This window comes from Neophocaena asiaeorientalis, unplaced genomic scaffold (assembly GCF_003031525.2).
Source record: "Neophocaena asiaeorientalis asiaeorientalis breed wild unplaced genomic scaffold, Neophocaena_asiaeorientalis_V1.1 scaffold56, whole genome shotgun sequence".
NCBI classification, from domain to species: Eukaryota; Metazoa; Chordata; class Mammalia; order Artiodactyla; family Phocoenidae; genus Neophocaena; species Neophocaena asiaeorientalis.
The window spans coordinates 207,928-234,593 of NW_020175837.1; the positions used below are offsets into that span (position 1 = coordinate 207,928).

The 26,666-nt window shown below is 34.8% G+C and overlaps 1 protein-coding gene across 1 annotated transcript in view; it reads left to right on the forward strand.

Annotated features, from left to right (window-relative positions):
• Positions 1 to 20,133, forward strand: part of CDK13 (cyclin dependent kinase 13) — a 107,925-nt gene extending 87,792 nt beyond the window's left edge. The window contains 5 exon segments of the mRNA XM_024732945.1: positions 7,519 to 7,635; positions 8,215 to 8,346; positions 14,161 to 14,366; positions 17,625 to 18,077; positions 18,721 to 20,133. Of these exon segments, the coding sequence (XP_024588713.1) occupies positions 7,519 to 7,635; positions 8,215 to 8,346; positions 14,161 to 14,366; positions 17,625 to 18,077; positions 18,721 to 19,571 (1,759 nt within the window). The 3' untranslated portion in view covers positions 19,572 to 20,133.
• The last annotated feature ends 6,533 nt before the right edge of the window (positions 20,134 to 26,666 follow it).

Sequence of the window (26,666 nt, forward strand, 5' to 3'; positions counted from 1 at the left end):
CCATTGGTAGTTTGATAGGGATTGCATTGAATCTGTAGATTGCTTTGCGTAGTATAGTCATTTTCACAATGTTGATTCTTCCGATTCAATAACATGGTATATCTCTCCATCTGTTTATGTCATCCTTAATTTCTTTCATCAGTGTCTTATAGTTTTCTGCATACAGGTCTTTTGTTTCCTTAGGTCGGTTTATTCCTAGGTATTTTATTCTTTTTGTTGAGCTTCTATTTCGGCAGCAGCAATGTGACTCTGGACGGTGTGAGCCACTTTTTTCACCAGTTGGCCAAGGAGAAGTGTGAGGGCGCCCAGTGTCTCTTGAAAATGCAAAACCAGTGCTGTGGCCATGCCCTCCTCCAGGATGCGCGGAAGCCTTCTCAAGATGAGTGGGGTAAAACCCAGGATGCTGTGGAAGCCGCCATTCTTAGGGAGAAGAACCTGAACCAGACACTATTGGATCTGCGTGCCCTGGGTTCTGCCTGCGCCCCCTTTTTTTTTAAGATGGCAGTTCATCGTATATTAGTCATTATAGTCCTATTGAGAATTTCAAAAGACTTTTTTAAAACAACAGTTGATTTTAATGTTTATCTGGAGGCCTGAACCTGAAAATAGCTTGAAAATTCTTAAAAAATAAGGACAATTTGGCATATCATATGTTAAATCAAAATTTTAGTAACTAAAACCATTTTTTACTGGCACAAGATACACAGATGAATTAGCACAATTATATAGGAAATTCAGAAGTAAAGAAAGTTCATATGGACCTTAGAATATAATACAGTAGACATTTCAGATTAGGGAGTTAATTGAATAGTATTTATTGATTGCTGGTTGTGTACCAGTTACGAGTCCTGAGGATACAGTGGAGGTTGGGAATTGTATCCCCAGTGCCTAGTAACTGGCACACAACTTTTTCTGCTTTCTTGTTGGGGAAGACAGAGAAAACAAACAAATTAATAAAATACATCAGGTGGTGATGAGCACAGGGGATAGAAGATGATAGCAGGAAGCGCTGTGTATGGAGCCAGGGAAAATCTCTCCCATAGGTACCATCTGAGCAGAGAGCTGAGTGAACAGCAGAGTCATGATCCTGAGGCATGAGTGTGTTTGGATTATTTTATGGACATGTTAAGTCAGTTAGGGAACCGTATGGGAAACAAAAAGAAAGCTCAGGCCATCCAGTTAGTGGCATACTGTACAGTTACTAAAAAGGAAATGGTAGATCTGGACATGTTGATATGCAAAAGCAACACTGTCACGTGAAAAGAGCAGTTTTACAGAAGGCTGTGTTTGGTTTGATCCCACATGGGTGAGACAAATTAAACACATCAAAAGAGTCTGGAATTGTTAATCTGAACATGGACTTGTGAGAGGGTTAGGGAAGGGACTGTTTTACTTTCTGCTTTATATGTTTCAAAACGTCTTTGGGTTTTGGTAAGATGTCAAATATTTATAATAATACAAAAAAGATGCTTCAATTTTGATTTTATAGCATTAATTATTTTTAAAACATGAAGAAAAAAAGGACGTTTCTGGTAAAAGAGACACGTCTCCTTGGTTTGAAGGAGGTGGCAGAGTATATTGAAAGGGGCAGGCTTTGGGATCTTACAGGCCTGGGTTCTAATGCCAGCTCAGCTACTTCCTGCTCTTGTGACTTAGGGTAAGTTCCATAATGCTATAAGTTTCTTTCTTCACAAGTAAAACAGGACAAATAATGTGCTTAGGATTGTAAAAATTAATGTGTTTCCTAGTACATATTTACTTCTTCCCCTCATCTTATTTGCAGTAATGCTGGAATGTTTCCCCAATTTAAAGCCTCAGGAATGATGAATTCTAGGGTCTACATTGTACAAATACATATAAATGGATCAAGGATGGTAATCCTAATGAGAATCTGTCTTAAAGAGCTTTACACTACAGTGGTCAAGTGATTTGTACTTTACCTGGTTCCAGAAAATACGTTAGGCAGATTACAAAAATTTTGTGATAAGAAGTAGCATGAATTAAAAGTAATGGCAAAGAGAGAGAAAAACATAGGTGGGGACGAAAAAAGGGATGAATGAGAGCAAAAATGTTTTTATATGAGAGTAACACTTTTATATCACACAATGTATATTGTTTATGGAATAAAAAACAATCATGGAAGAAATTAAAAGTAGATTTGGAATGAGAAGAATTCTCCGCACACATACACAAAGCCTCAGGTTACACAGGTAAAATTTTTACAACTTTAAAGGCATAGGCTTTGGTTGTTCCAGAATATAGGAAAAGAAGGAAAGTTCCCATATTTTATTTTACTTATTTATTTATTTTTAATTTTTTAAAAATTTATTTATTTTGTTTTGCAATACACGGGCCTCTCACTGTTGTGGCCTCTCCCGTTGCAGAGCACAGGCTCTGAACACGCAGGCTCAGCGGCCATGGCTCACGGGCCCAGCCGCTCCGCGGCATGTGGGATCTTCCCGGACTGGGGCACGAACCTGTGTCCTCTGCATCGGCAGACGGACTCTCAACCACTGCACCACCAGGGAAGCCCAGTTCCCATATTTTCAAAAGTGAAGCATGTATACCTTCATAAATCATTAGCATAAAAATTTCTTTAGACTTGTACTTCTTAATCTTTTCAGTCTCTTCTTTATACTCTTAAACATTGTGAAAGATCCCAGGAGCTTGTTTATGTTGATTGTATGTATTGAAATTTAAAACTGAGAAGTAAAAATATTTATTAATTCATTTTAAAACAATATATTAACATAACATTTTAATTGTAAAAAGTTTATATTTCCCAAACTAAAATAAGTGTTGGTGAAATGAATAGCATTGTTTCACATTTTTATAAATCATTTAATGTCTGGCTTAAACATCTGGATAAACACCTGTGATATGCTGTTTTCAATAGTCTTTTCAGATAATTGTGCATGTTCTTCCTTGAAACTTCAGTAAGTGGCAGTTCTTTCTACAGGTTAGTTGTAATGTGCAGTCTGTAACCACAGATTTTGTACTCTAATATATTGAAATCCATTGGTTTATCTTACACTCTGAATAGATATTTTACCTGTGATGATTTTATAACATTATGTATTGGTCATTTGATAATATTGGATCACTGAATTGAGCAAATCTTCTAAAGTGTAGCATTTCATTATATAGTATTTGTTATGACCACTAATCTCATCAGAAAAGCCTTTAGGTATTTATTTTGAAACTGTCAAGTTCATGGTGTAGATATAAGTCTTCTAGTATTCTGATTTTCTCCTGAAAGCTTGAATTTTACAATTGACAGTAAATGCTGCAGTTGTCTTCCTTGAAGTAATAAGCTGACTTTGTTCCTGGTTAAGAAAATGTCTGGCAAATACCCAAGTATGAATGACCATAGTTTTTTAGTTGTTTTTGCAGGTAAAAATGGTGGTTCATGAAAAAAGCACCTACTTCAGCTTGCAACTCAAATAATTGCACAAGTGCTTCTCAAGATAACTATCACTTTGTTGTGCAACTGAAGTGCTTTATGAGTAATTTCATTACTAAGAATATTGAAAAGATACGTACTCAAGTATAAGGGTTTAATAATAATAATTTTTACTGCTTCAACAAGTGCCTTCTTAAGTGAAACTCTCCCCCTCTCTCCCCACCAAGGTTATGTGGTAGTGAAGAGTATTTACTGCTAATAGTCTGGTGCCACTGCCTCAAGTCATGCTAAGGTGCCAGTAGTTTTACCCACTACTGGCTTAATACCATCAGTGCAAAGTCAACACATTGAAAAGTATAAATAATGTCTTAATAATACCTTTGACCTTCCAGACCCCTGAAGGGTCTAGGGGACACCGAGTGGTCTTTGGACCCCATTTTTCCAAACTGCTGATGTATACCAACTAAAAAGTAGAATACAGCATTACACTAAAATAACAGTACTTTGATTAGGCTCAAGTGGTATTCCTCTTTTGAACGTATGGATGACTAAATATTCTAAAATCTCTTAATTCGAAAACCTCTTACTAACATCATAAATATAATTCATGACATTAGTAACTCAGGGAAGAAAATGCAGGTGATGATTGTAATAGAGTTTCTAAAGATCAAACTGATAGAACTAAAGAAGTATCCTTTTAAAATTTAAAAGCCACAAAAATAAAACCCATAGTCAAAAGGAATAAATCAGTGCTTTCTAAGCAGGAGGTATATGTGAATTTGTATGTGTCTGTGAGTATCTTTACTATGTGTTGTGTTTCTCAAGCTAAAAGTTATCATCTTTCCCAGTGGTAAACAATGAAAGTACTCCCATTAAAATCAGAAACCAAACAAAATTACCTAATATTGTGTGGCATGATTAGCATTTTAACATTGTTTGGAAATTGCCACATAATGTAGCATACCATGATGATAAAGAGGAATACATGTTTGAAAAAAATATAGATGAATTGTGATTATAGGTGATGATAAACCTGGAAAGCCTCAAAGAAACAACTGTTAAAATAAAACTATGTTAGGAACCATAGGATCTCAGATGGCGATCTAAATTTTTTATGTCAAATTTCAACCATTTCCTATAACAAAACTCTTCTAGTTATTGCTTAGGAAATATAATAGGGATAGGAACACATTCAAAAAGCAAATACTAAAACCCATAAAAGGAAATATACAAGATCTAATTGAAGAAATTTATAAGTATACCTTGGAAATATTGCAGGTTTCGTTGTAGACTACCACAATAAAGCAAATATCAAAATAAAGTGAGTCACAGAAATTTTTTGGTTTCCCAGTGCATATAAAGTTATGTTTACGCTATACTGTAGTCTGTTAGGTGTGCAATAGCATTCTGTGTATATACCCAAATTTTAAAATACTGTATTGCTAAAAATACTAACCATCATTTGAGTCTTTGGCAAGTTGTAGTCTCTTGGCTGATGGAGGGTTTGAAATACTGTGAGAATTACCAGAAAGTGACACAGAGACACAAAGTGAGTAAATGCTGTTGGAAAAATGGCGCCAATAGACTTTCTGACACACGGTTACCACAAACCTGAAGTTTGAAAAAAAAAAAAAAATCTACAAAGCACAATAAAATGAGGTATGCCTGTATAAAACCAAAGGAAGTATAAAAATGGAAATATTAAGCTTTGTAAAGATAGCAATCCTTTCTAAATTGATAAATTCAGAGGAGCAGTGGAATCCCAACAGGATTCTCTTACTTTTGGGGTGTGACAGTATTGATTCTACAATTCATCTGTAAGGAAATACTGAAAAGAATAATTAGAGGAATGAGTAGATAGAGGGGTTTGTCCTGTAAGTCTTATGAAAAATGTAAAGGTATCATATGATATTGACACCAGAGTAGATAAATCAGTAAATCAAAATAGATTCTCAAAACAGACCTCAGATATTTAGGGATTTAGCATATGATGCATTTCAAAATATCTTCTGTAAATGATTTGGGGATAGCTAATTGACCATCAGGCACTGATTTTGCCAATATGCAGTTATCAACTGCTGTCATGTCTGCTTCCCTAATTTCTAAAACTTTTCCCTGTCTTAGAATGTCTATTTCGTCCTGTATGCTGCTACCAGTTAGATAACTTTCCCACTCAACTATCTTCCCAGAACACATAAAATAATTAAAACTGTTTAGCTAAGAGGTAATGAAACTGATTTTTATTATAAGGCTATTAATGAGCCAGGTGCTAGCTCATTTAATTTCACAGGTCCAAAGTAAAATTAATCCCCATTTTACAAAAGAGCGACAGATTCTAAGCAATGCAATTTCACCAGTATCACAGACAGGATTCAGTTCTAAAGTTCGTTTTCAAACTCTGTCTTCATTATAGTTAGGCAGACTGCCTCTTGAAACTGTATTGTATGGCCCCTGTCTAATGCTTCCAACTAAACCTCCCTTAGCCCTAAATTCCATCTATACTGATTTCCTTAGTCTTCCTCCCACAAATGTTTAGACTTTGCTACTTCCATGACTTTGCCTATGCACTAATCTTTGCCAGTAACATAGTTCTCTTATTCCCTTTCCCACCTGTCTATTGTTTACTTATCCTTTGAGTTGTAGGCAAAATTCTGCACCTCTTCTCTAACTTGAGTACGTTTTCTTGTATTTCTGTAGTTGAAAGTATCCTTCATTTTCTTTATTCCATTATATTTTATACTTCTGTTATGGTGCACATAAATCTGCCAGGGATTGATTATATTCATCTAGTTGCTTGGGTATATTATGTAGTATACAAAAGTGAGAGAGTGGTTTTGACATAGTTTTCTTAAGCTCCGCTAAAGGATGTCTGGCAACTTTAGTTGTCAACTTGCTTATGTACATTGGTGCATGTATTTATATTTATGTATATATGGAATATTTTTACTTTTAGTCAGTGATGCATGCACATTTTCTTTTCCTATACGAAGACTAGCTGATAATTTTATATAAAATGGGGCTTCCCTGGTGGTGCAGTCGTTGAGAATCTGCCTGCTAATGCAGGGGACACGGGTTCGAGCCCCGGTCTGGGAGGATCCCACATGCCACGGAGCAACTAGGCCCGTGAGCCACAACTACTGAGCCTGCGCGTCTGGAGCCTGTGCTCTGCAACAAGAGAGGCCGCGATAGTGAGAGGCCCGCGCACCGCAATGTAGAGTGGCTCCCGCTTGCCACAACTAGAGAAAGCCCTTGCACAGAAACGAAAACCCAACACAGCCAAAAATAAATAAATTAATTAATAAACTCCTACCCCCAACATCTTCTTAAAAAAAAATGTACAATTATTCTTGAGATTCAGTATACTCAAGCATATTTAACCAATTTTTCATCTACATATTATCAAAACATTAGTTTTAAATGTTTACCAGCTAGAGCTATTTGTTATAGCATTTCTTCAGTTTACCATAACAAAGACTTACTAATTAATATAAAAATAATGAGGGATTTCAAGATATAGATAAAGAGTAAAGCAGTTAAAATTTCTAAATACCTTGAAATCAGAGGCACTACTGAAATTGAAGAGCTTCTATGTTTCAGGAATGTGACTTTTAGGGTCCTCCTGTTGATCGAATTCAGCAGCAGTCTACAGTTCAGTTAGCTTCTTCAGTGTAGGAAATCTTTTCTGCTATTATTGCAAACTTCATTATATTCATAAGAGGTGATGATTAGGTACCTATAAAACCAGAGAAAGACATATACTAAACTCTAGTTCCTCAGTTTATTAGCATAAAAATTTTAAATTTTGGTTCAAAATATGCTCAACATATTTTGAATGTTGCCTGTGTTTTTAAGATTTGATTTTGCAGATATGAAGGTTTTCTTTCTAGGAATTGGAATGTTTGGAGTGTTAGCAGCATTCACTGAAAATAAATTGAATTCTTAAAACAAGTAATTGATTTGGGATAACTAAAATATTTAATGAAACTAGTATACATTGTATCAGGACTTCAACATTTGTATATTTAAAAATGAGTTGATGTTTTGTATAGCAGTTGTATGTATGATTTTTTTCTGTGTAGTTTATATTGATGTACTTCTTTTTGTGTGTTGTTCAGCCGTATATGTGGAAGTCCATGTCCTGCAGTGTGGCCTGATGTAATCAAACTACCATATTTCAACACCATGAAACCAAAGAAGCAATATCGTCGAAAGTTAAGAGAAGAATTTGTTTTGTAAGAAGGGGATGCTTAAACATCCATATTGCGTTGATTTTTTTTTTTAAGTTATTTCTTGAGAATTCTAAATGTCACTGTAGCCTCTGTTGACCTAAGGTCGACCTATCACAATTCTTCTATGTCATTTAATTTTGAGTTCCCTTTGCTACATGCAAATTACCATTTTACCATCATTATGAAATCAGTGCTTTGGAGTTATGTGTTTGATTTAGTGTTTACCTGAAAGAAGTTTAATAATACCATTTAAAATTTTAAAGAAACCGCTTACAAGATACTTGAACTGAGTTTTTTACTTTGTTGTAGGAAACTATTCTGTTAAGTTTTTAATTTATGTTAAAACAGCAAATTGCCCATAGAGCAGTAAAATATACTATTGTTTGCCAAATTTCAAATTATTTAGAATAATAATTATAAAATTATGTAAAAATAAATATTTCTTTAAAGGAATATTTGGAACTTACTGGAATAAAGTATCACAAACATGTTATAAAATGCTAATATTTAAAATAATCTCCTAAAGAAACATTAAGCTTGAGTCTAAGAACATGCATGACTTTTATAATCCTCTCATGCCAGTATTCCTGCAGCTGCACTAGACTTATTTGATTACATGCTCGCCTTGGATCCTAGTAAGCGCTGCACTGCAGAGCAGGCTCTTCAGTGTGAGTTCCTACGGGATGTGGAACCCTCAAAAATGCCTCCACCAGAGTAAGTGACTTTTTACTATATGCAGAATCTGGACAGTATTAATAACATCATTATGTAGCTATCAAAAGCTATTCCATGATTAGTTAAGTCAAAAGAAAGAATAAATCAAAAGGAATAGAATAGCAATAGTGTACATAATTTGCACATCTAGAATGCAGAGCCTTGCTTTATGGTCAGCTAACCATAGGACTAGCAGAAGCAGCCTTCCTCTAGTTAATTTTATTAATATATTTCCATCCTAAAAAATATGTTATTGCTGCTGCTATTGTAGTACTGTTTCTGCCAACACTAGTTGCTTAGCTAAAATTTTGAGTGCTATGCTAAGCATTTCTCATGTATTACATTAATTTTTATAATCTTAACAGGTGAGTATTATTATCACCATTTTACAGAGAAGGAAGCAGGCTCAGAGAGGTTAAGAAACTTGCCCAAGAATACAAATCTAGTAAAGGGTGAAGCCAGCTCTCAAATTCAAGTTAGTTCTATAACAAAAAGAGGTTCTGAAATATTCCTTAGCAGACTCTACAGTAGAAAATTCTTATCATTGAATAAAAATATTAGTGTCAAAAGCCTGTATGGAATGCGTCTACTGTCTGATGGTGGGAGGTGGGTGTCGGGAGGCAGGGAATGCACAGAGTCTGGGCGTCAGAATGGCTGGGTTCTTGAACCTTCACTCCCTTGTGGCTCCTGTAATTTCTCTAGGATTGATTTCGGGAAGGGGACAGAGCAGTCCATTTGGTTCTCCTTGATAGGATCTAGAAAGTTTGTAGAGATTTTCTTAGCAATTTTAAAAATGATGATGAGTGTCACAAAAACAAACCTGTCCCTATAACAATAAAATGTGTCCATGTAATAACCATTAGCATATTGTGAAGGAACAGACATGGGATTTGGAGTTCAAATCCTGGCTCTTCCACTTAATTAATTAGATTGGTCTTATTATAGTTCTGTGAGACCATCATATTTGGCTTTAGTTTTTACTGAATTGTATGTGAATAGCCTTTGTGGGATGATTTGGAAGGCAAAAATGATCTATCATCTTGAGGGATCTGAATCATCCACTGTTGAATTGTTTCATGGATTTTTTTTGCTTATCAGTATATATCAGCAGCCTTGAAACTTTGGCTTTAGTATCCCTTTAAAGAATTTTTTTTAAACTTTCGATTTGGAAAAATTTCAACTCTATACAGAAAAATAGGAAGAATATTACAATGAACAGTCATATGCTCTTCATCTAGGTTCAAACACTTAACTAAAATTTGGACACATGTGATTTATCACTCCATATCTTTTTTTCCTGAACTATCTGCATATTATATTGTGGGAATGACATTTCACTTATAAATAATTCACCATGTTATCTATAAGAACTGGAACTTTATTCTGTATAGCTACAATATCATTATAAAGCATAAGAAATTTAACATTGTATTAGCTAATAGTTTATATTCAGATTTCTCTAGTTGGCACAATAGTTTCCTTTGTAGTCTGTTTTTCTGTTTGTTTTGGTTTTGGTTTTTTTGGATAAAGAATTTATTCCAAGCTCACACATTTCATTTAGTTGTTCTGTCTCTTCAGTCTCTGAGGAAGACTTCTTACAACATTGACATTTTTGAAGAGCTAGCTGTTTTGTAAAGCATTCTACAGTCTGACTTTAACTACTTCCTCATGATTAGTAATTAGTGTCTCTTTTTTTTTTTGGCAAGAATGCTACCTAGGGTAGTGATAGGTGCTTCCTGCTGTATCACATCAAGAGGAATATAATGTCATTTTTCTTCCGTTATTGGTAGTACTAAATTGATATCTTGGTTTAAGTGGTCCACATGAAAGAATTCTGGTAAAACTGTATTGAACACATTTTAAATAGATATCTAAATTTTAAAAATCAAGGGTTCAAATAGTTGCAAAAGGTATAATTTTCAGTGTCTAAGTGTAGACACTTTAAAATAGAGCAGTTACATCATCTTGTAAATGTATTTAGTGGAATCAAAATACCTTAGCATTTGATATTCATCAACATTCACTCAGAAAATGTATGAACAAACTCTTCAACAATTGGACACTGTTGGGTTTGTGTGTGTGTGTGTGTGTGTGTGTGAACTTACATTAATTCTGCATGTTTTTAATGTAGCATATATTTATGCTTGAAAGTATTTTATTGATTATCCTATAGTACTTCTTTAAAACAAATATATGTATATAAATGGAAATTTAATTTAAAAATTTCCTCTGACTGCGAGGCTCTTTTTTTCTGATTAAGTTATTGCATATATTAGTAGTACGTATTTCAGTTTAAAAAAAAGAAAAAAATTAGTAAATTTTGTTGGAGATGCAACCTTAATGAAATAGTGCAGAGATTTTTTCCCCCAAGCAATTTGCATATCCATTAATTAATATTACTTATTCTAGAGTGAGATATAGTTCCACATTAATTGTGATTTAAAAATTTTTGTAAGTACTCTTTTAAATAAGCATTTGAGACTGGATGGAGTTTTGTCATAGTTAAATCACTGAGTTCTTTGAACTTCTTCCACATTATGTCCCCAAAATCACAGTGCTCTGTCATCAAAAATTATTTTAATGACCTTTCAGCTGTCAACTTAAGATTCTTTCTCTAATTTTCGTGACAGTAAAGAATTGGAAACCACATGACTTGCCAAAGATTTCTTATCCAGTCATTAATCATTTTTTTTTCAAGTTTTAAGAAAATAAATCAAAGAAGCTTTACCAATATTTATTACATGACTTCTTCTTATACTTGTTGCTTTTCCTTTTATTCGCACTTTCTTAATCCAGTATACTTAGAAAAGGTTAGGAAGTCAACATGTAATTTCAGTACTACTTAACCAATCCATTTGCTAAATTGTGTTCCTTATTACATTTTTAAAATATATGCTTTTGTCAAAATCTTGGAACTGTAGATGTATCCCATTCAATTTGTGGAAAATGTTTGCCACATAATAGGAAATTCTGTTCATATTGTCAAGCACATCACCTGAATTCACTTAACTTTTATGAGAACACACCCGACTGCACTTTTGCATTAAAAATAAATATGTTAGTACACATTTTGGTAAACATTCTGTAAACCAGCAATAAATTATGGTACATCTTTGTTAAGTACATCACTAAAGCAATCAGGTTGAAATTATAGTGATATTGATGTGATATTTAAATAAAAAATTATATAAACAATATAACATCTCGTTACTTTGTCATGTGTAATGGGTAGTTAAAATTATAAAATGTGAAGGTAAGGACTCTGAAGAAAGGCATTGGAATTCCTTTGGGAAATAGCCATGTGTATTAAACTTATCAATTTTTTTAGGAATAAGCAAATGAGTGGGGTAATAAAAAAAAAAAACGCCATTAATTTTATTAGATGTCCTGTCACACTTTTTTAATGTACTTAATGAAAAGAGTATGTATTGCTAAGAAGTGAATTAGGCCAGCAGCTTGTCTATAATTTTATTTTTTCTTAAAAGCATTAAACAATTCATAAGATAAATACGATCAACTATAATTGGAATAAATATTTCATGATATGATATGATAAAAAAATACTTTAAAACTACCTTGCTGAATGACGAAACATGAATCTAATTCTTACTATGTGAGAGGCACTGTCCAAGTGCTTACATATGTTAACATACATTACCTGAACTCCACAAGGTAGATTGTCTTGTTAACCCCATTTTTAAAGATAAGCAAACTGAGGCACCGAGGTCAAGTTACTTGCCTATGAGACACAATAAGTAAGTGGCTGAGCCGGTATTTGAACCTTTAGAAAAGAACACATTAAAAATTTGGTTGTCCTGGAAACATTCCTGGTACATCTAATAGGCAGCATCACTAACCTCTATCCTGTTTAGCTGTTTGTTGGGTAATGTTTATCTTTCCTACTGTTGAGATCATCCATAAAGAATCTCTTAACGTTTTAATTGTGGGAGGGAACAGAAGCCCTTTTTAGTGGATTTCTTTGCTTTATTCTCATGGGACTCTCCAACAAGAGCAATGCATTCCTTGAACATCAAGATGGGAAAAAAATGAAATCACTTCAGCCCCCCCACTCTGCAGTACTGCAGTATGTCTGAATTCAGAATAATCCCAACAGAGGCTAAGGTTACACATCTTGTAAACACACACACACACACACACACACACACATACATACACACACACGAAAGTCTTTGGCAGGTTTTTGATGCCTTAAAGCTTCCCAATATCAATATTTCAAATTGTCCCTTTGTTTGTTACTCCAGGAGGTTTTTACACGCTGAGGCAATGCACCATAGTAAGATGGCTGAGAGGTATGCCTTTGTTTTGTTTTTGGACCTCAGGTGCATAGACTTGGTTTAATCATAATCCTTGTGTCACTCATCATTAGTCCATGCATGGCTCTCTTTTTTCTTTTAGTTACTTAATTTAATTAGTTATTTTAAATGATGTTAATAAGCAGCCATGAACTTACCAGATAAAAGCTAGAATCTTGACAATAACCTACTTTACTCATATCATACCCTCTCCGCCCACAACCTGTCCCCCTTGCCTTCCTCCACCTGAGGTAACCATCATCCCTGTTTTCTTTTGTATATACTTTTTGTTGCCATCTATATGTACTCATAAAAAGTTACATTTTACAATTTTAGTTGCTTTTAATTTTATGAAAGTGTCATGCTGTTTGTAATTTGTTGGGAATGACTTTTTTTCCACTTAATATTATATTATATTGCTAAGATTTGACCATATTGTTGCATATGCCTTTATTTTATAACATGAGATAAAACTAATTGTGAAAGAAGACGTGTGAAAGAACTTTCTGAACATGCAGGCCCTTCTCAAATATCAATTTTAGGAAAGAGGACATATGGATATGGAATTTCTTTTAGAATAATTCCAGGTATACTCCCTCAAAGTTTTCATGTATCCCTAGAGGTAAACATATCCAGGTTGAAGACCAGGTTGGGGCTGCTTAAGGGAATTTATAGATATTCTGGGCAAGTTTATTAACCTTTCCAAGCCTCAATTTTCTTATCTTTAAAATAGATATCATAGTAACTTCCCACTGGATTTTTTTATTAGGGTAAGAAGAAAATATTTATAAATCAAGTATTTGTCTTTCTTTAAACAAAAGTTATTCTGCAGTGTTTCAATTTTGTGAAATTACACGAGGTAGAATTGTTTCACAATTATGGATAACTTTGATAGTTGCTAGTTATTCAGAACTCTCAATGATGATTGATGAACCTGGATTACAATCTATTTTTGAAACTCCTCTGTAGCATCAGTTTAATTCTAGAGCATTTGACTATAGAAGCAAATAAGAGGGTCTCAAAAAGTAAAAAGCTTGTACTAGAAGGTTTTTCGCAAATTTATGTCCTAGCCTTTGCTACTTTTTAATTCCGTGTCTAGTTTCTGCAAGTGGCATATTTTTCACCTTTTTTTTTTTCCATGTCCTATTCAATGTATGTTGTACTATGATAAAAACTGGCTTTAAAAGATTGCACCAAGGCTAATAGTAACCTATTTTTGTGAACATATATTCTTCATTCATAGTTTTAATAAGTTATTCATTGATTATCCAGAAGCCACAGAAAAATAGTTTGTCTGTATAGGTGAAGCCCTGAAGGAGGGAGGCATTAAGGGTGATTTGTGTTGGAGGAGTTTATAAAGCCTGTGTGTGAAATCTTCAAGAATAACTTGTGGGGGAGCGGGGGTGGCAGCTTTGGGGCTATGTAGTAAATATATTGTCATTTTGTTGTTGTTGTTGTTAAGAAATGCCATGGACCAACAGTTTAATACTTTTTTTTCCAGCCTTCCTTTATGGCAAGATTGTCATGAGTTATGGAGTAAAAAGCGAAGAAGACAGAAGCAGATGGGCATGACTGATGATGTTTCCACAGTTAAAGCCCCCAGAAAGGACTTGTCTCTGGGCATGGATGACAGCAGAACTAACACGCCTCAGGGTGTGCTGCCGTCTTCACAACTGAAATCTCAGGGCAACTCGAATGTAGCACCTGGTCAGTAAATGCTTCCATGGGTTGATCTTCTTCATGTTGTTTTGTGGCTGACGTTAATTATATTGCTGTAGTGTTAAAGCACTTGTGGCTAAAAGTTGAACACTGAATTCAACATTTCCTTGTTATTCGATTGTGCCAGTACAGAGGTTTCACTGCTACCGGCACCACAATATTAAGCAATCTCAAGGTGAGATTAATTTATAAAGAAGGCATCAAATTACATATGATTAGTGATGGGTCAGCTTTCCCTGTCTTCTTTTTCCCCTAGTGCAAGAGTCAGTAGGTCTTTTACTGACACTATTCTGTGAGGCACAGCATTCAATGTCTGTGGATGCTTTTCAGGAGTAAGAAGAAAGATAAAGGAAAACAGCCCAGAATCAGAGTAGAAGCTCTTTCATACTGTTTGTAATGTCCTCAGGTTACTTTTAATATATTTCCCAATATATTATAGAATCTCAGACTGGAATCTGATATTGTGCCAGAAGTGACTTGAAGTATGATAAAGAAGGGTATTTTGGGGAAAGTTAAATTTCTTCGTCTGACTCAATCTGTTGTAAGAGTAAGCTTCTTCACGAGGAACCAACCTCTTCAATGTTGTCAGAAGTGCAGTTAAATTCATTCTCTCATTTAGTTAACAACTTTAAAAAAAATGGAATCCACTCCTTCATTTTGCCTCATGAATCCAGAAAGCATTCAGCTTTAATGTTTTTATGAAGACAGAGATGATAAGAAATAAATACATGTATGTGTGGAGGTGGTGTTTTATTAAACATGAAAAATAGCCAAGCACTTATTAAGAGATGAGTAAGTATTGACTGCTCAGTTAGTTGATTAAAACAGCTCTGTGGATCAGATTGAACTTTTGGTGGTTAAATATAAATATAGAGTAGATTAGCTGAGAAAGCTTGAGAAAGATTACCTTAATGCTTTCCCATGTAGTCTACAAGCTTAGAGTTGACCTTGGTCAGACTACATTAAAGTGCTAACACATGTTACTTTAAAAACCAAAATTAATTGTTATTTGTTGTTCAAAAGTATTCTTCAGAGTTTCTTGAAATAGTGAATTCCCCTTGTACATGAAAATATTTGATGTATATGTAGCTTAGGAGAAAAAATGTTTATTTGTTGTACAAAGTGAGGGCTGTCTATATCAAGTTCAGTATTATTTCTCTTCATGGTAAAACTATGTAAAATTTGGAGAAAGACAGAAGCAACAAGAAGTTTTCTTGGTTTGTGTTTATGTCACCTGTTTTATATACCATCCACTACTGAAAAAGGATTTGAGATGGTTGTAACAGGAAATTTGGATGGTGGTCACTTGTCCCAGGCAACAGTTGTCATATTCCTTAATAAGACTACCAGGTGTTTATTTCTGCTTCTCTTCATGGAACTGATGTCCTTATTCCACTAGGAAGCCTAGTGGAATAGAGGGTAGTTATTTCACTCTATTTTAGCTGATAAAAAAATTCTGGGCTCATTTTGTTATTGTTTCTTAGCTTTGCATATTTACAACTCTGTTAATTTTAGAATTTCATTTTATCCCTCCCTCCCTCCTTCCCTTCTCTTTTCAAACTGTCAATATTAAGAAGTGAGGCTTCTAGTTTTTTGAAATAGGAATGAATCCTCTTTGCTCCGTTTTCTACGTCAATAAGTGCCATGAAATAAAAATGCCCCTTCTGTGTAGATGAGACACCACAGTTAAAGTGTACTTCTCTGAGCTCACATGGAGACTACCTCTGTTAATAGAGACATGAAAGGGAAAATGAGGAAAACTGGCACTTGGGGTGTAGCAAACAAGCATGGTTCCTTATTAATACCTGCGGATCACAAGGAGAACTTGCAAGAGTTTGTTTTGAATTATTCTAAAAATATTAAGAAGTAATAAAAAGTATATCAAACTATATAAAGAGAGAAAATATTTAAAAAAGCATTAATCATCACTTTTTCATCTTGGAGTACTATTAGTCTGTCATCTGTGGTTATGGAAATTACTTATCAGTATCTGTATCATCACTTAGCATATATAGTATTATGTACATTTGAGCCTTGTTGTTACGTATGACTCAGATAAACTTGCACAAGAACCTACGTAAACCATCACAAGTCTAAACTGAAAATTAGAGAAAGAAAAACAACTGTTTTCGTGGTCATGAATTAATGCCACCTTATATGTACATGATAAGCATGCTTCTGTAGGAGTTCCTAATTTACCAAGAGTGCTTAACTTAAAAAAAAAGAAGTTTGAATAAAAGACATTATATCAGACAGTCTACAAAATCCCAGTTTGAATTTACTGCAAAGATAAGGTTAGGTTTTTAGAAAATACGTGTTATTTTATATAAGCAGTACAGGGAGTGGTTAAGAGTTCAGACTCTGGGGACTTCCCTGGTGGCACATTGGTTAAGAATCCGCCTGCCAATTCAGGGGACACGGGTTCGAGCCCTGGTCCGGGAAGATCCCACGTGCCGCAGAGCAACTAAGCCCGTGTGCCACAACTACTGAGCCTGCGCTCTAGAGCCCGCGAGCCACAGCTACTGTAGTCTGCGCACCTAGAGCCTGTGCTCCACAACAGGAGAAGCCACCACAATGAGAACCCCATGCACCGCGACTAGAGAAAGCCCACACGCAGCAGTAAAGACCCTAAACAGCCAAAAATAAATAAATAAAATGAATAAATTTATTAAGAAAAAAAAAGTTCAGACTCTGGAATCAGAATACCTGGGTTCAAATCTGAACTCTGCCACTTACAGAGTTTGTGACCTTGAGCAAGTTATTTAGTCACTCTGGATGTCAGTTTCTTCTTCAGTAAAAAAAAAAAAAATGGGGCCAATAATAAAGCATGCCTTATAAGGTTGTTGTGAGGAGTAAAGGATATAAAATGCTCAGAAAGGAACCTAAAATTATAGTCGTCATCGTCGTCGTCGTCATGATCATCATCCAGTGCCCATTCTCAGGTGCTATTTCCTGGTCATGTCTATCGTATGGGGTTCTAATGGTGGTCTTGGTTTTCCTTTCAAAGTATTTACCCTTAAAGATAATTTATTCAAAAGGGACTGCAGTTCTTTTTCTTTTTTGTTTTACGTGCCGTTACATCTTAAATGTACATGAAATTGAACTAGAAAGAGATTCCCTTTTCACAGTATTTCTCAAACACTGTCCCACGAGTGTACATTTTAATAGGGTAATACAGAGCCATTCTGTGGGGTGGGGAGAGCTGTGAATCATGGCAATTCTAATTAATACACGTTTTGTCTTTAGTAAAAACAGGCCCTGGACAGCAGTTAAACCACAGTGAATTGGCAATCCTACTAAACCTACTACAAACTAAAACAAGTGTTAGTGTGGCTGATTTTGTCCAAGTGTTGAACATTAAGGTAAACTCTGAGACTCAACAGCAGCTAAATAAAATAAACCTTCCTGCTGGAATTTTGGCAACAGGTGAAAAACAGACAGATCCATCAACACCACAACAGGAGTCTTCGAAACCGCTGGGAGGAATTCAGCCTTCTTCTCAGAATGTCCAGCCTAAAGTGGAGACTGATGCTGCCCAGGCGGCTGTGCAGAGCGCATTTGCAGTTCTGTTGACTCAGTTAATAAAGGCTCAGCAGTCAAAGCAGAAAGATGTGCTACTGGAAGAGAGGGAAAATGGATCGGGACATGAAGCGTCATTACAACTCAGGCCACCTCCAGAACCTAGCACTCCGGTGTCGGGTGAGTGTACAGATAGCAGACCACTAACACGGCTGCATTCACACTGTTTTCTTGCTGTTGATGATTAGCTATAATGCGTAGTGTTTAGTAGCTTTGCTAGGAGAGGTCCTGAAAATTCTCAGGTCACTGGTTATAGGTTGGTTTCTTAGTCCGTGTACTCCTACGAGTTGATTCTTTAACGAATTATCTGTGGGTGATAGAACTCATGAATGCTATCAACGTTTCTCATGTGAACCTATGGTTAAGAAATAATCTTCCACTTTCACTCCAGTTGCAGCAGGGTGATTGACCAAGGCAGAAACTTTATGTATACAGTAGCTTTTGTTCTTCAGGCAGTAAATAGGTACATGTGAGATGCCTTTGAAAAGTCAAATACAACAAAATTTTTCTGTCACCATAGACTCAAATGGTAGCAGGCGATATTTTAATACTTACATATACCTTTTTCTTTTTCATTTGACTTTTGGGTTGTTTTTGTTTGGTTGGTTGGGTTTTTTTGTTTGTTTTGTGTGTGTGTGTGTGTGTGTGTGTGTGTTTTGCCTGAGATATAACTTCTAATGCTCTTTAGAAAACATTAACTATTTTGAAATTTTTGTTTTCTATGGTAACTTTCGACTCTCTTTTTTTGCCTTGTTTCACTTAGGGCAAGATGACCTCATCCAGCACCAAGACATGAGGATATTGGAGCTCACGCCAGAACCAGATCGGCCTCGTATTCTGCCTCCTGATCAGCGACCTCCTGAGCCACCTGAACCACCGCCAGTCACTGAAGAAGATCTAGATTATCGGACAGAAAACCAGCATGTACCCACCACTAGTTCTTCGTTAACTGACCCTCATGCTGGAGTGAAAGCAGCCCTGTTACAGCTACTTGCTCAGCATCAGCCCCAGGATGATCCCAAAAGAGAAAGTGGTATTGACTACCAAGCAGGAGACACTTATATGCCCCCTTCAGACTACAAGGACAATTTTGGATCCTCTTCTTTCTCTTCTGCTCCTTATGTGAGCAGTGATGGTCTAGGAGGCGCCTCTGCTCCACCATTGGAACGACGTAGCTTCATTGGAAACTCAGATATTCAGTCCTTGGATAACTACAGTACTACTTCATCTCATTCTGGTGGTCCACCTCAGCCTTCTGCCTTTTCCGAGTCATTTCCCAGTTCAGTAGCTGGATATGGAGACATTTACCTCAATACAGGTCCCATGTTGTTTAGTGGAGACAAGGACCATAGATTTGAATATAGCCATGGCCCCATTGCAGTCCTGGCAAACAGCAGTGACCCTTCCACAGGGCCAGAGAGTACTCATCCTTTGCCAGCAAAGATGCACAACTATAACTATGGTGGTAACTTACAGGAAAACCCAGGTGGCCCTGGCCTCATGCATGGACAGACCTGGACTTCTCCTGCCCAAGGACCTGGGTATTCACAAGGATACAGGGGACACATTAGCACATCAGCTGGCAGAGGTCGAGGCAGAGGGTTACCATACTGAGTATCTGTTTTTCCTCAGGCACATCATTTTTATCTGGAAAGACTTTTCTAGCTGCAGTTTAAGGCAGCGATCCAAGAGACTTGAATAATATTAATTCAACAACAGCTTTATTTTTATGTGGAAAAGGGTCTTGCATACAATAGTTTAAAAAAAAAAGACAAAAACTTTGCTTAAATTCATGCTGTTCTAAAAAACTAGATCTATTGATTGTACATCTTCACAAATTCTAGTTAACAATTTTATTTTGTATTCTTGCAGTTTTAAGTGGATGCTAATCTTAGGGACATAAAAGTCTTTTATGGCCCTCTTGCAGATCTTCTGAACTATGCACATTTGTGCTTTTTTGTAAGTTTGGACCAACTTTTATGTAACAAACAACCAACCCCTCCCCGCCTCCAGTTTTACAACAATCAGAAAGGGCACTGATTTATTTGGTATTTTTCTTTTTACAAAGCTACCTTTAGTCAAAGGTCACTGTCAGTCTTTGCACCTGCTTTCAGTGTTATTGTGAAAGGTGTAATTTGTGCTCATTTCAGAAAATAAAACACAACCTTTCTCTTGATGCAACAGTTTTATAAAAAAAAAAATGGTCAACGTTATTTTTGTTTTATTTTGCAGATTATCATAGCCTAGCAAAATGCATTCAAATGAAATAGCGGGTTTTATATGAAAAATATGGGTGGGGTGGGGAGGGTAAGTAAGTGCCTTAACAGGTAAGCCTAAGGTCTGAGAAAGTAGTTAACCTTTACGCCCATTTGTCTTCTAAAGGGAATCAATGCATTGTATTGAAGAGGCAGGGAGCTCTCAAGTGTCTAGGGGCTGCCTGCTGGGTTCCTCTTAGGTTCATTCCCTCTGCCTATCACACTTTCTCCTTTTCTTTGGGTTGTGTTACCTTCCACTACCACCTTCTCTTGATAGGGGAGTGAGAGCAAAGAAAGGGAGTCCAACTCCCAACAGCACTTCTTGTTACTTCTGAGAACAAGTTCTGAAAAGTTGTGTCATTTAAATGGTTGAAAATAATAGCTAAATGAGAATTTCAGAGTACCATTTTCTTTCAGGCTGCCACATTGTCCGTTTCCTTTTGCCATGCATAATTGGAGGGCAGTAGCATAGAAACAAGGCTTAATAACAGAATTGGCATAATTCTGTTAAAGTTCATGGGGGGAGGGATGGCGAACACCTTATTTTAAGTTATACAGTTGCCATTTTAAGACAAAGTTAACTGCTCATTTTACTCGTTAACTAGAAACATTGCTTAGGTTGAATTTACTGAAGTAAAAAGAAAAAGTAGTGTAAAAAAACCCTCTTATTCTCTCTCCTCTCACTTCCTACGAGGTTTACTACAACTTCTTCTGCCACACCTAGAGTAACTTTATTTTAGTTCATTTTAGAGTGATGGATAACCCTTAGTTCAACTGTAATGGTGTCAAGTTTAACTAACTTGGTGTGTGCACTCAAACACACATACCATTATAATAATCCTAGAAAGGAACCAAAGGTAAATAACCAGTGTTGCCATTAGCACGAAATGGCAAAACAGACTCTGGAAAGGAGAGCTGTGCCAACTCACCGTTTGTTTTAACTGTTCTCCCGGTAACTTATTTTTTGATTGGAATCTTATATTGGAACAACTGTTATCAAATGGAAATGGCTCCAGTTCTAAAGTCAGTCTTTTAATCCTGTGCTCTCTATCTGACTTGTGAACCTTCATTTCAAAACAGTACATGGGAAGCATTATAGTATAGTTTGGTAACAGTAAGAATAGTTTCAAGGTAATAATTCACCATTTTACTGCTATAAAATGAGTTGATGTCTTTTGATGGAATTTTTTTTGTTGGGGAGAAAGAAATGAATGGAAGAAAAATTATTTTTCTTTTATTTGAATATTGAATACTAACAACTTATAATAAAACTACATTGCAGGAAGTGAAGAAATATTTTGAAATTTAGCAAAATAGCTACAGTATTCAAGTATCTGGAATTTTAATATGGTGAGTCTTAGAGCTTTAGACTTAACTATAAGTGACAGTATCTAAGTTATTCTTAATAGTCACACTTGATAATTCTGCTGACCGTAGCAGCTAACCTAAAATTGAAGATATTTATGTGACATGAATAGCCTGTGTTTTAAAAATTAAATATTTTATATAAAATTGAACTGTGTTTGGATAGTTTTTCCTAACATTTTAGTTATGTATTTATGTTGGGAGAGTGGCTGGGAGGACAAGGAAATTGTTGCTTGAAATTGAAGATTTGAACTATAGCTCCTAATATTACCCTAAGACAGCATTGATTGTGAGACAACAGTATTTTATGCACTAGTTAGGAAAAGTGTTGCCAGTTAAACCACAAGTCAAGGCTAAGATACATCAATTGTAATATACTTCCCAAGTTCAGAGATGTTATTATATGAAAGAATGTTTCTTAAAATTGATGAAATATGGTAGTAAAACTCTTAATGCATCCTTTCATATCATTTAATACTTAAGTAAATTTGGATTAATGAAAAGAACAGGGTTGGGAAATCACTAATTCTGTATGTTATAATAACTGCAGTAATCACTGAGTATTCTTGGGTGAAATTTAAGGAACATAAAATGTTACTTAAGTTTTTTTTGAAAGAAACAGGTAAGTCAGGTTGCAAATGAGAAGATGAAAATAGAAAAAGATTGGACCTACCAAAAGAAGAATATATTTATTATCTCCCATGTGAAATTCCCTTATGTATTTCTCGATACGCAGCTTTTTCTGCATGCAACTCATGTTTCCCAAGTCTTCAATCCATTATTTGTTGGAGAGTTGCTGTCACCCATGAAATTTTAAGACTCATTTTAAGGGTTTATTGATTAAAATAGTTTGTGGAATGTGAGTTAAGATAGTGCTTTAGGGCTTCCCTGGTGGCGCAGTGGTTGAGAGTCCGCCTGCCGATGCAGGGGACACCGGTTTGTGCCCGGGTCTGGGAAGATCCCACGTGCCACGGAGCGGCTGGGCCCGTGAGCCACGGCCGCTGAGCCTGCGCGTCCGGAGCCTGTGCTCCGCAACGGGAAAGAAAAAAAAAAAAAAAAAGGCTTCAGAAAAAACGGGCCTAAAATTTTAGAAAACTTAATTAGGAGACTGTAGAGGCTGTTTGTTTCATATATGGATAGTCTTTAAAAAGGAGGTGCCTCATTTTCTTTTTTAAAACAATGGTTACCTAAATATCTAACAATTAGATAATAAGACTGAATCTTTCACTTAAACATTTTTTCTGTTTGTAGGAGTAAGGTCCGTATCAGCAGGCCTGCAAACAAACACTGCTTTTAAATTCTTTCAAGTTCTTATAGTTTTAATCGGTTTTATAAGGGGAGAAATGGTTTGTTATTTACCAAAGGCCTTTCCAGATAATTTCTTAAACTGTTTCTAGTTTAATTAAAAATAAAAGCTATTAAGATAAAAGCTATCAAGGGATCCAGTTGAAGGTGGGGAAAACAAAATTTTGATCATATGGGAAAAGAACTTGCTCTTTGAATTGTGTAGACTAACACTTTGTGGGTCTTATTCCTTTCACCATATCAAATGTCCCATTAAAAAAAAATTTTCTTACTGAAAATGCCATATTGAAAATGAGGCTCTGTAGTGAATCACACTTTAATTTTTTCACAATTAAGTTAATTTGTTGTAAAGGTGTGCTTTTTTGCAAGAATTTTTAGTAAAGTCTCATAACTCCTAAATCTAATGTGTTTAATATAAGCCATTTGTTTAACAAAAGAAAAAAGACTGTATTTGATAGTCTGTAAATAAACTGCCCTAAAAATCCAGGCTATTTTTATCCTTGTTTTCTTCTTGCTCATATACAGAACAGACTCTTAGAAATAATCTTATCTGATGAGGATGAGCACTTGTTACAACCGCTGTGTCATGCTTTATAGACAACACTTTAAACCTGGAACCCTTCTTTTTTACTTTTTGTACATATTCAAAAATGTAGGAACACATCCAGAGATAACCACCATTAATATTTTGCATGTGTTGGATGTCTTTACTTACAACAGTGGGATTATACTGCCCATAGCTTTGTAATTAGTTTTTCATTTAATAATATTTTGTGAACATCCTTCTATGTCAGTAATTAAATTCCGTCCTCTTTTAGTGATTGTAAATTACTCCTTTATAGAAGAACCAAAACTTAACAATTCCTCATTGCTGGACACAAAATATTTCTAACCTTTCTGTTATAAATAACAATGTGAGGAAAATCTGCATAAGTACAAACACACAAATGTACGTTATTTCCTTGGAGTTGCTGACCTAAAGAGTGCCCATCTGAACTTTTGCTATATCCATATTGCCCTCAGGAAAGGTTTGCAAGTTTTACATTCCTATTACTTTCCCTTTTCATTTAGTTATGCTGGGTATTTAAGCATTTTAAATCTTTGCCATTTTGACAGGTAAGAAGTCATCTTGTTTTAATTTATATTTCTCTGATTACTAGTGAAATTTATATACATGCTAGCTGGGTGTCTTTTGTGTATTAACTATTCATATGTTTAGTTATTAGGTATTTCCTCTCTGTTGCTTTGAAGAGCTTTTTATAGAAGGTATGTAGCCCTTTGTGAGCTATAATCTTAAAAATACTGTGTGGTGTGTTTTGATAAAGGAAAATTTAATAGTTACATGTAGTCGAATCTATTCATCTTTTCCTTCTGGTTTCTCCTTAGAAAAGTTTTCCGTAGCCCAAGGTTATTTTACTTTTTACACAATTTTATTTTACTTCCCTGGCTTTCTGCTTTTACACTTAATTCTAAACTGTTCTAGAATTTATTTTGCTAAATGTTGTGAGGTAAGGATCCAACTTTATACTTTTTATGAATGGCTATACTAACTATGCCAACAGTATTTGTTAAATAGTTCATCCTATCCATAGTTTTAAAATGTCATCTGTCTTATTTGGGTCTGTTTCTGGGCTTTTCAGTTATGTTCCACCCGGATCTTTCTCTTCTGGTTAGAAGTACATTTGTATTGTATCTTCATAAACGACTGTAGCACATATCAGGCCACAGTATTTGTTTTAAGATGGAACGTAATTTAATTGTCCATTGTTTCAAAGCTTGTCTATTTCTGCCTGTTTTTCCTTGGGACTTCCTGAATCACTTTGATCACTTTCACCAAGTATCCTTTTAGGATTTTAACTAGAAACATATTGTTTAAATTAGTGTGGGGTTTTTTTGTTGTTTTTGTTTGGGTTGGTGGTTTTTTGCATGTTCCTTATTAAAAGTTCTGAAAGTTTCCTTACTGTAGTTCTGATATGTTGGTTTTTTTAAGATTTTCCAAAAATTTGTTGTTGTTGTTGCTTCTAGAAATGGGCTCTTCATATTGTTATAAATAATATAATATTTTAAACTAGTCTGCTTATATAGGAAAGCTGTCATTTTAAAAAAACTGGCCACATTACTTCTATTATTTCTAATAGTTTTCAGTTGATTGAATATGATAATGGGCATTCCTATTTCTGATTTTATGAACGTCTTAATTTTTTAGTATTTCACTCATGTATAATTTAAGCTATAGATTAGAAATAGAATAGTTTATTATGTTAAGAATATTCATGAAGCTCATTTATCAGGATTAGATGTTAAATTTTTTAAAATGCTTTTTCATTGTAAAGCATTTTCTCCTTTGATCTATTGATGATAGGCACCAGTTATATTAGTAGAATATAATACTGAGCCATTCATTAGAAATACTGCTGTATTCTATTGACTAACCCTGTATTTAGTATTTTGTAGTTATGTTTATTTATGAGAGGTAAGTCTGGTTTTAATTAACAGGTTTTGACAGTGTTACAGAAGAAACTGGAAAACTTGTGTTTTATTTGATTTAGAATGGCTTATATGTCCTGAGAATTTTTTTTTTTGAAGTTGATGCTGTTTTATTTATATCCAAATACACCTGACTTTTTTCTTGAAGGTGATTCTTTCACTGTTTCTCCATTTCCTCATGTGTCCTTGATCTTTTCAGGGTTCTGTTTCTTAAGTAAATGTTGGTAATTTTATTTTTTCTGAAATTCATCATATAGTCCATCTTATATTTAAAATGTTTTTAGCATACAGTTGTACTTAATAATCTGTGTTTTAAAAACATTATCATCTATTGTTACATATCCTTTGTGTGTTTTTTCTCTTTTCCCTGATTGGACTAGTTAGGATTTGCCCCGTTCTACCTCTGTCCTCTCACCACCAGGGAATAAAAATCTATCATATACTTCTCATTTATTTTAACAATTTGATTTTGATTCTTTTCTTCTACTTCCCTTATTTATCCCTACCTCTTGAGTTGAATAATTGGTCCATTTGTTTTTCTTCCTTCTAATTCTAAAAGAAACCATTTTAATGCTATGAATTCTCTGATTATTTCTTTGCTTCCATCCAGTAGGTTAAGAATGTTGTGTTTTCAGAATATTTAGTGGCTGCAAATTTGATTGCTTGTTTGATCCAAGGATTATTTAGAATAGTGTGTTTCAATTTCCAGGTCGTTGGATATATTTTATTTTTTTGTTAATAACAGATTTTCTATTACATATAGGCAGTGTATGTAGTCTGCTTTGGAGAATTTATTAAGGATTTCTTTTTAGCCTGCCAAGCAAATAAAATTTGTAAATATTTCTTTAGGATAAGTATGTTATTTGATACAATTTGTCACATAAGCATTAAATCAATATTATTAAACACTGGTAAGATTCTCTATATCTTTACTTATTTCTCAAGGAGTGAGAAATGTAAAATAAATTCTTATACTATTACATATTTTTCCTTATATGTCTAATTCTTTTTGCTTTATATATTTAGTGCTATATTCACCACATACAGGTTCATAACTACTTAATCTCTGTTCCATTTATTCAAGCTTTTAAAACTTTAAATTCTACTAGGTCCAGTTTTAATATTACTACAATTGGTCTTTCCATTTTGTTTTTAGTCTTTTGCTAAAACTGGTTTTCTTTTTCTCTTTTTTAGAAATTTGTATTTTGAGGCTTTCTGTTGATTTGTAATGTGTATACAGACTTTTCTACTCAGCTTTAAATATTTCAAAGACATACACCTATTTCTTGAATGAATA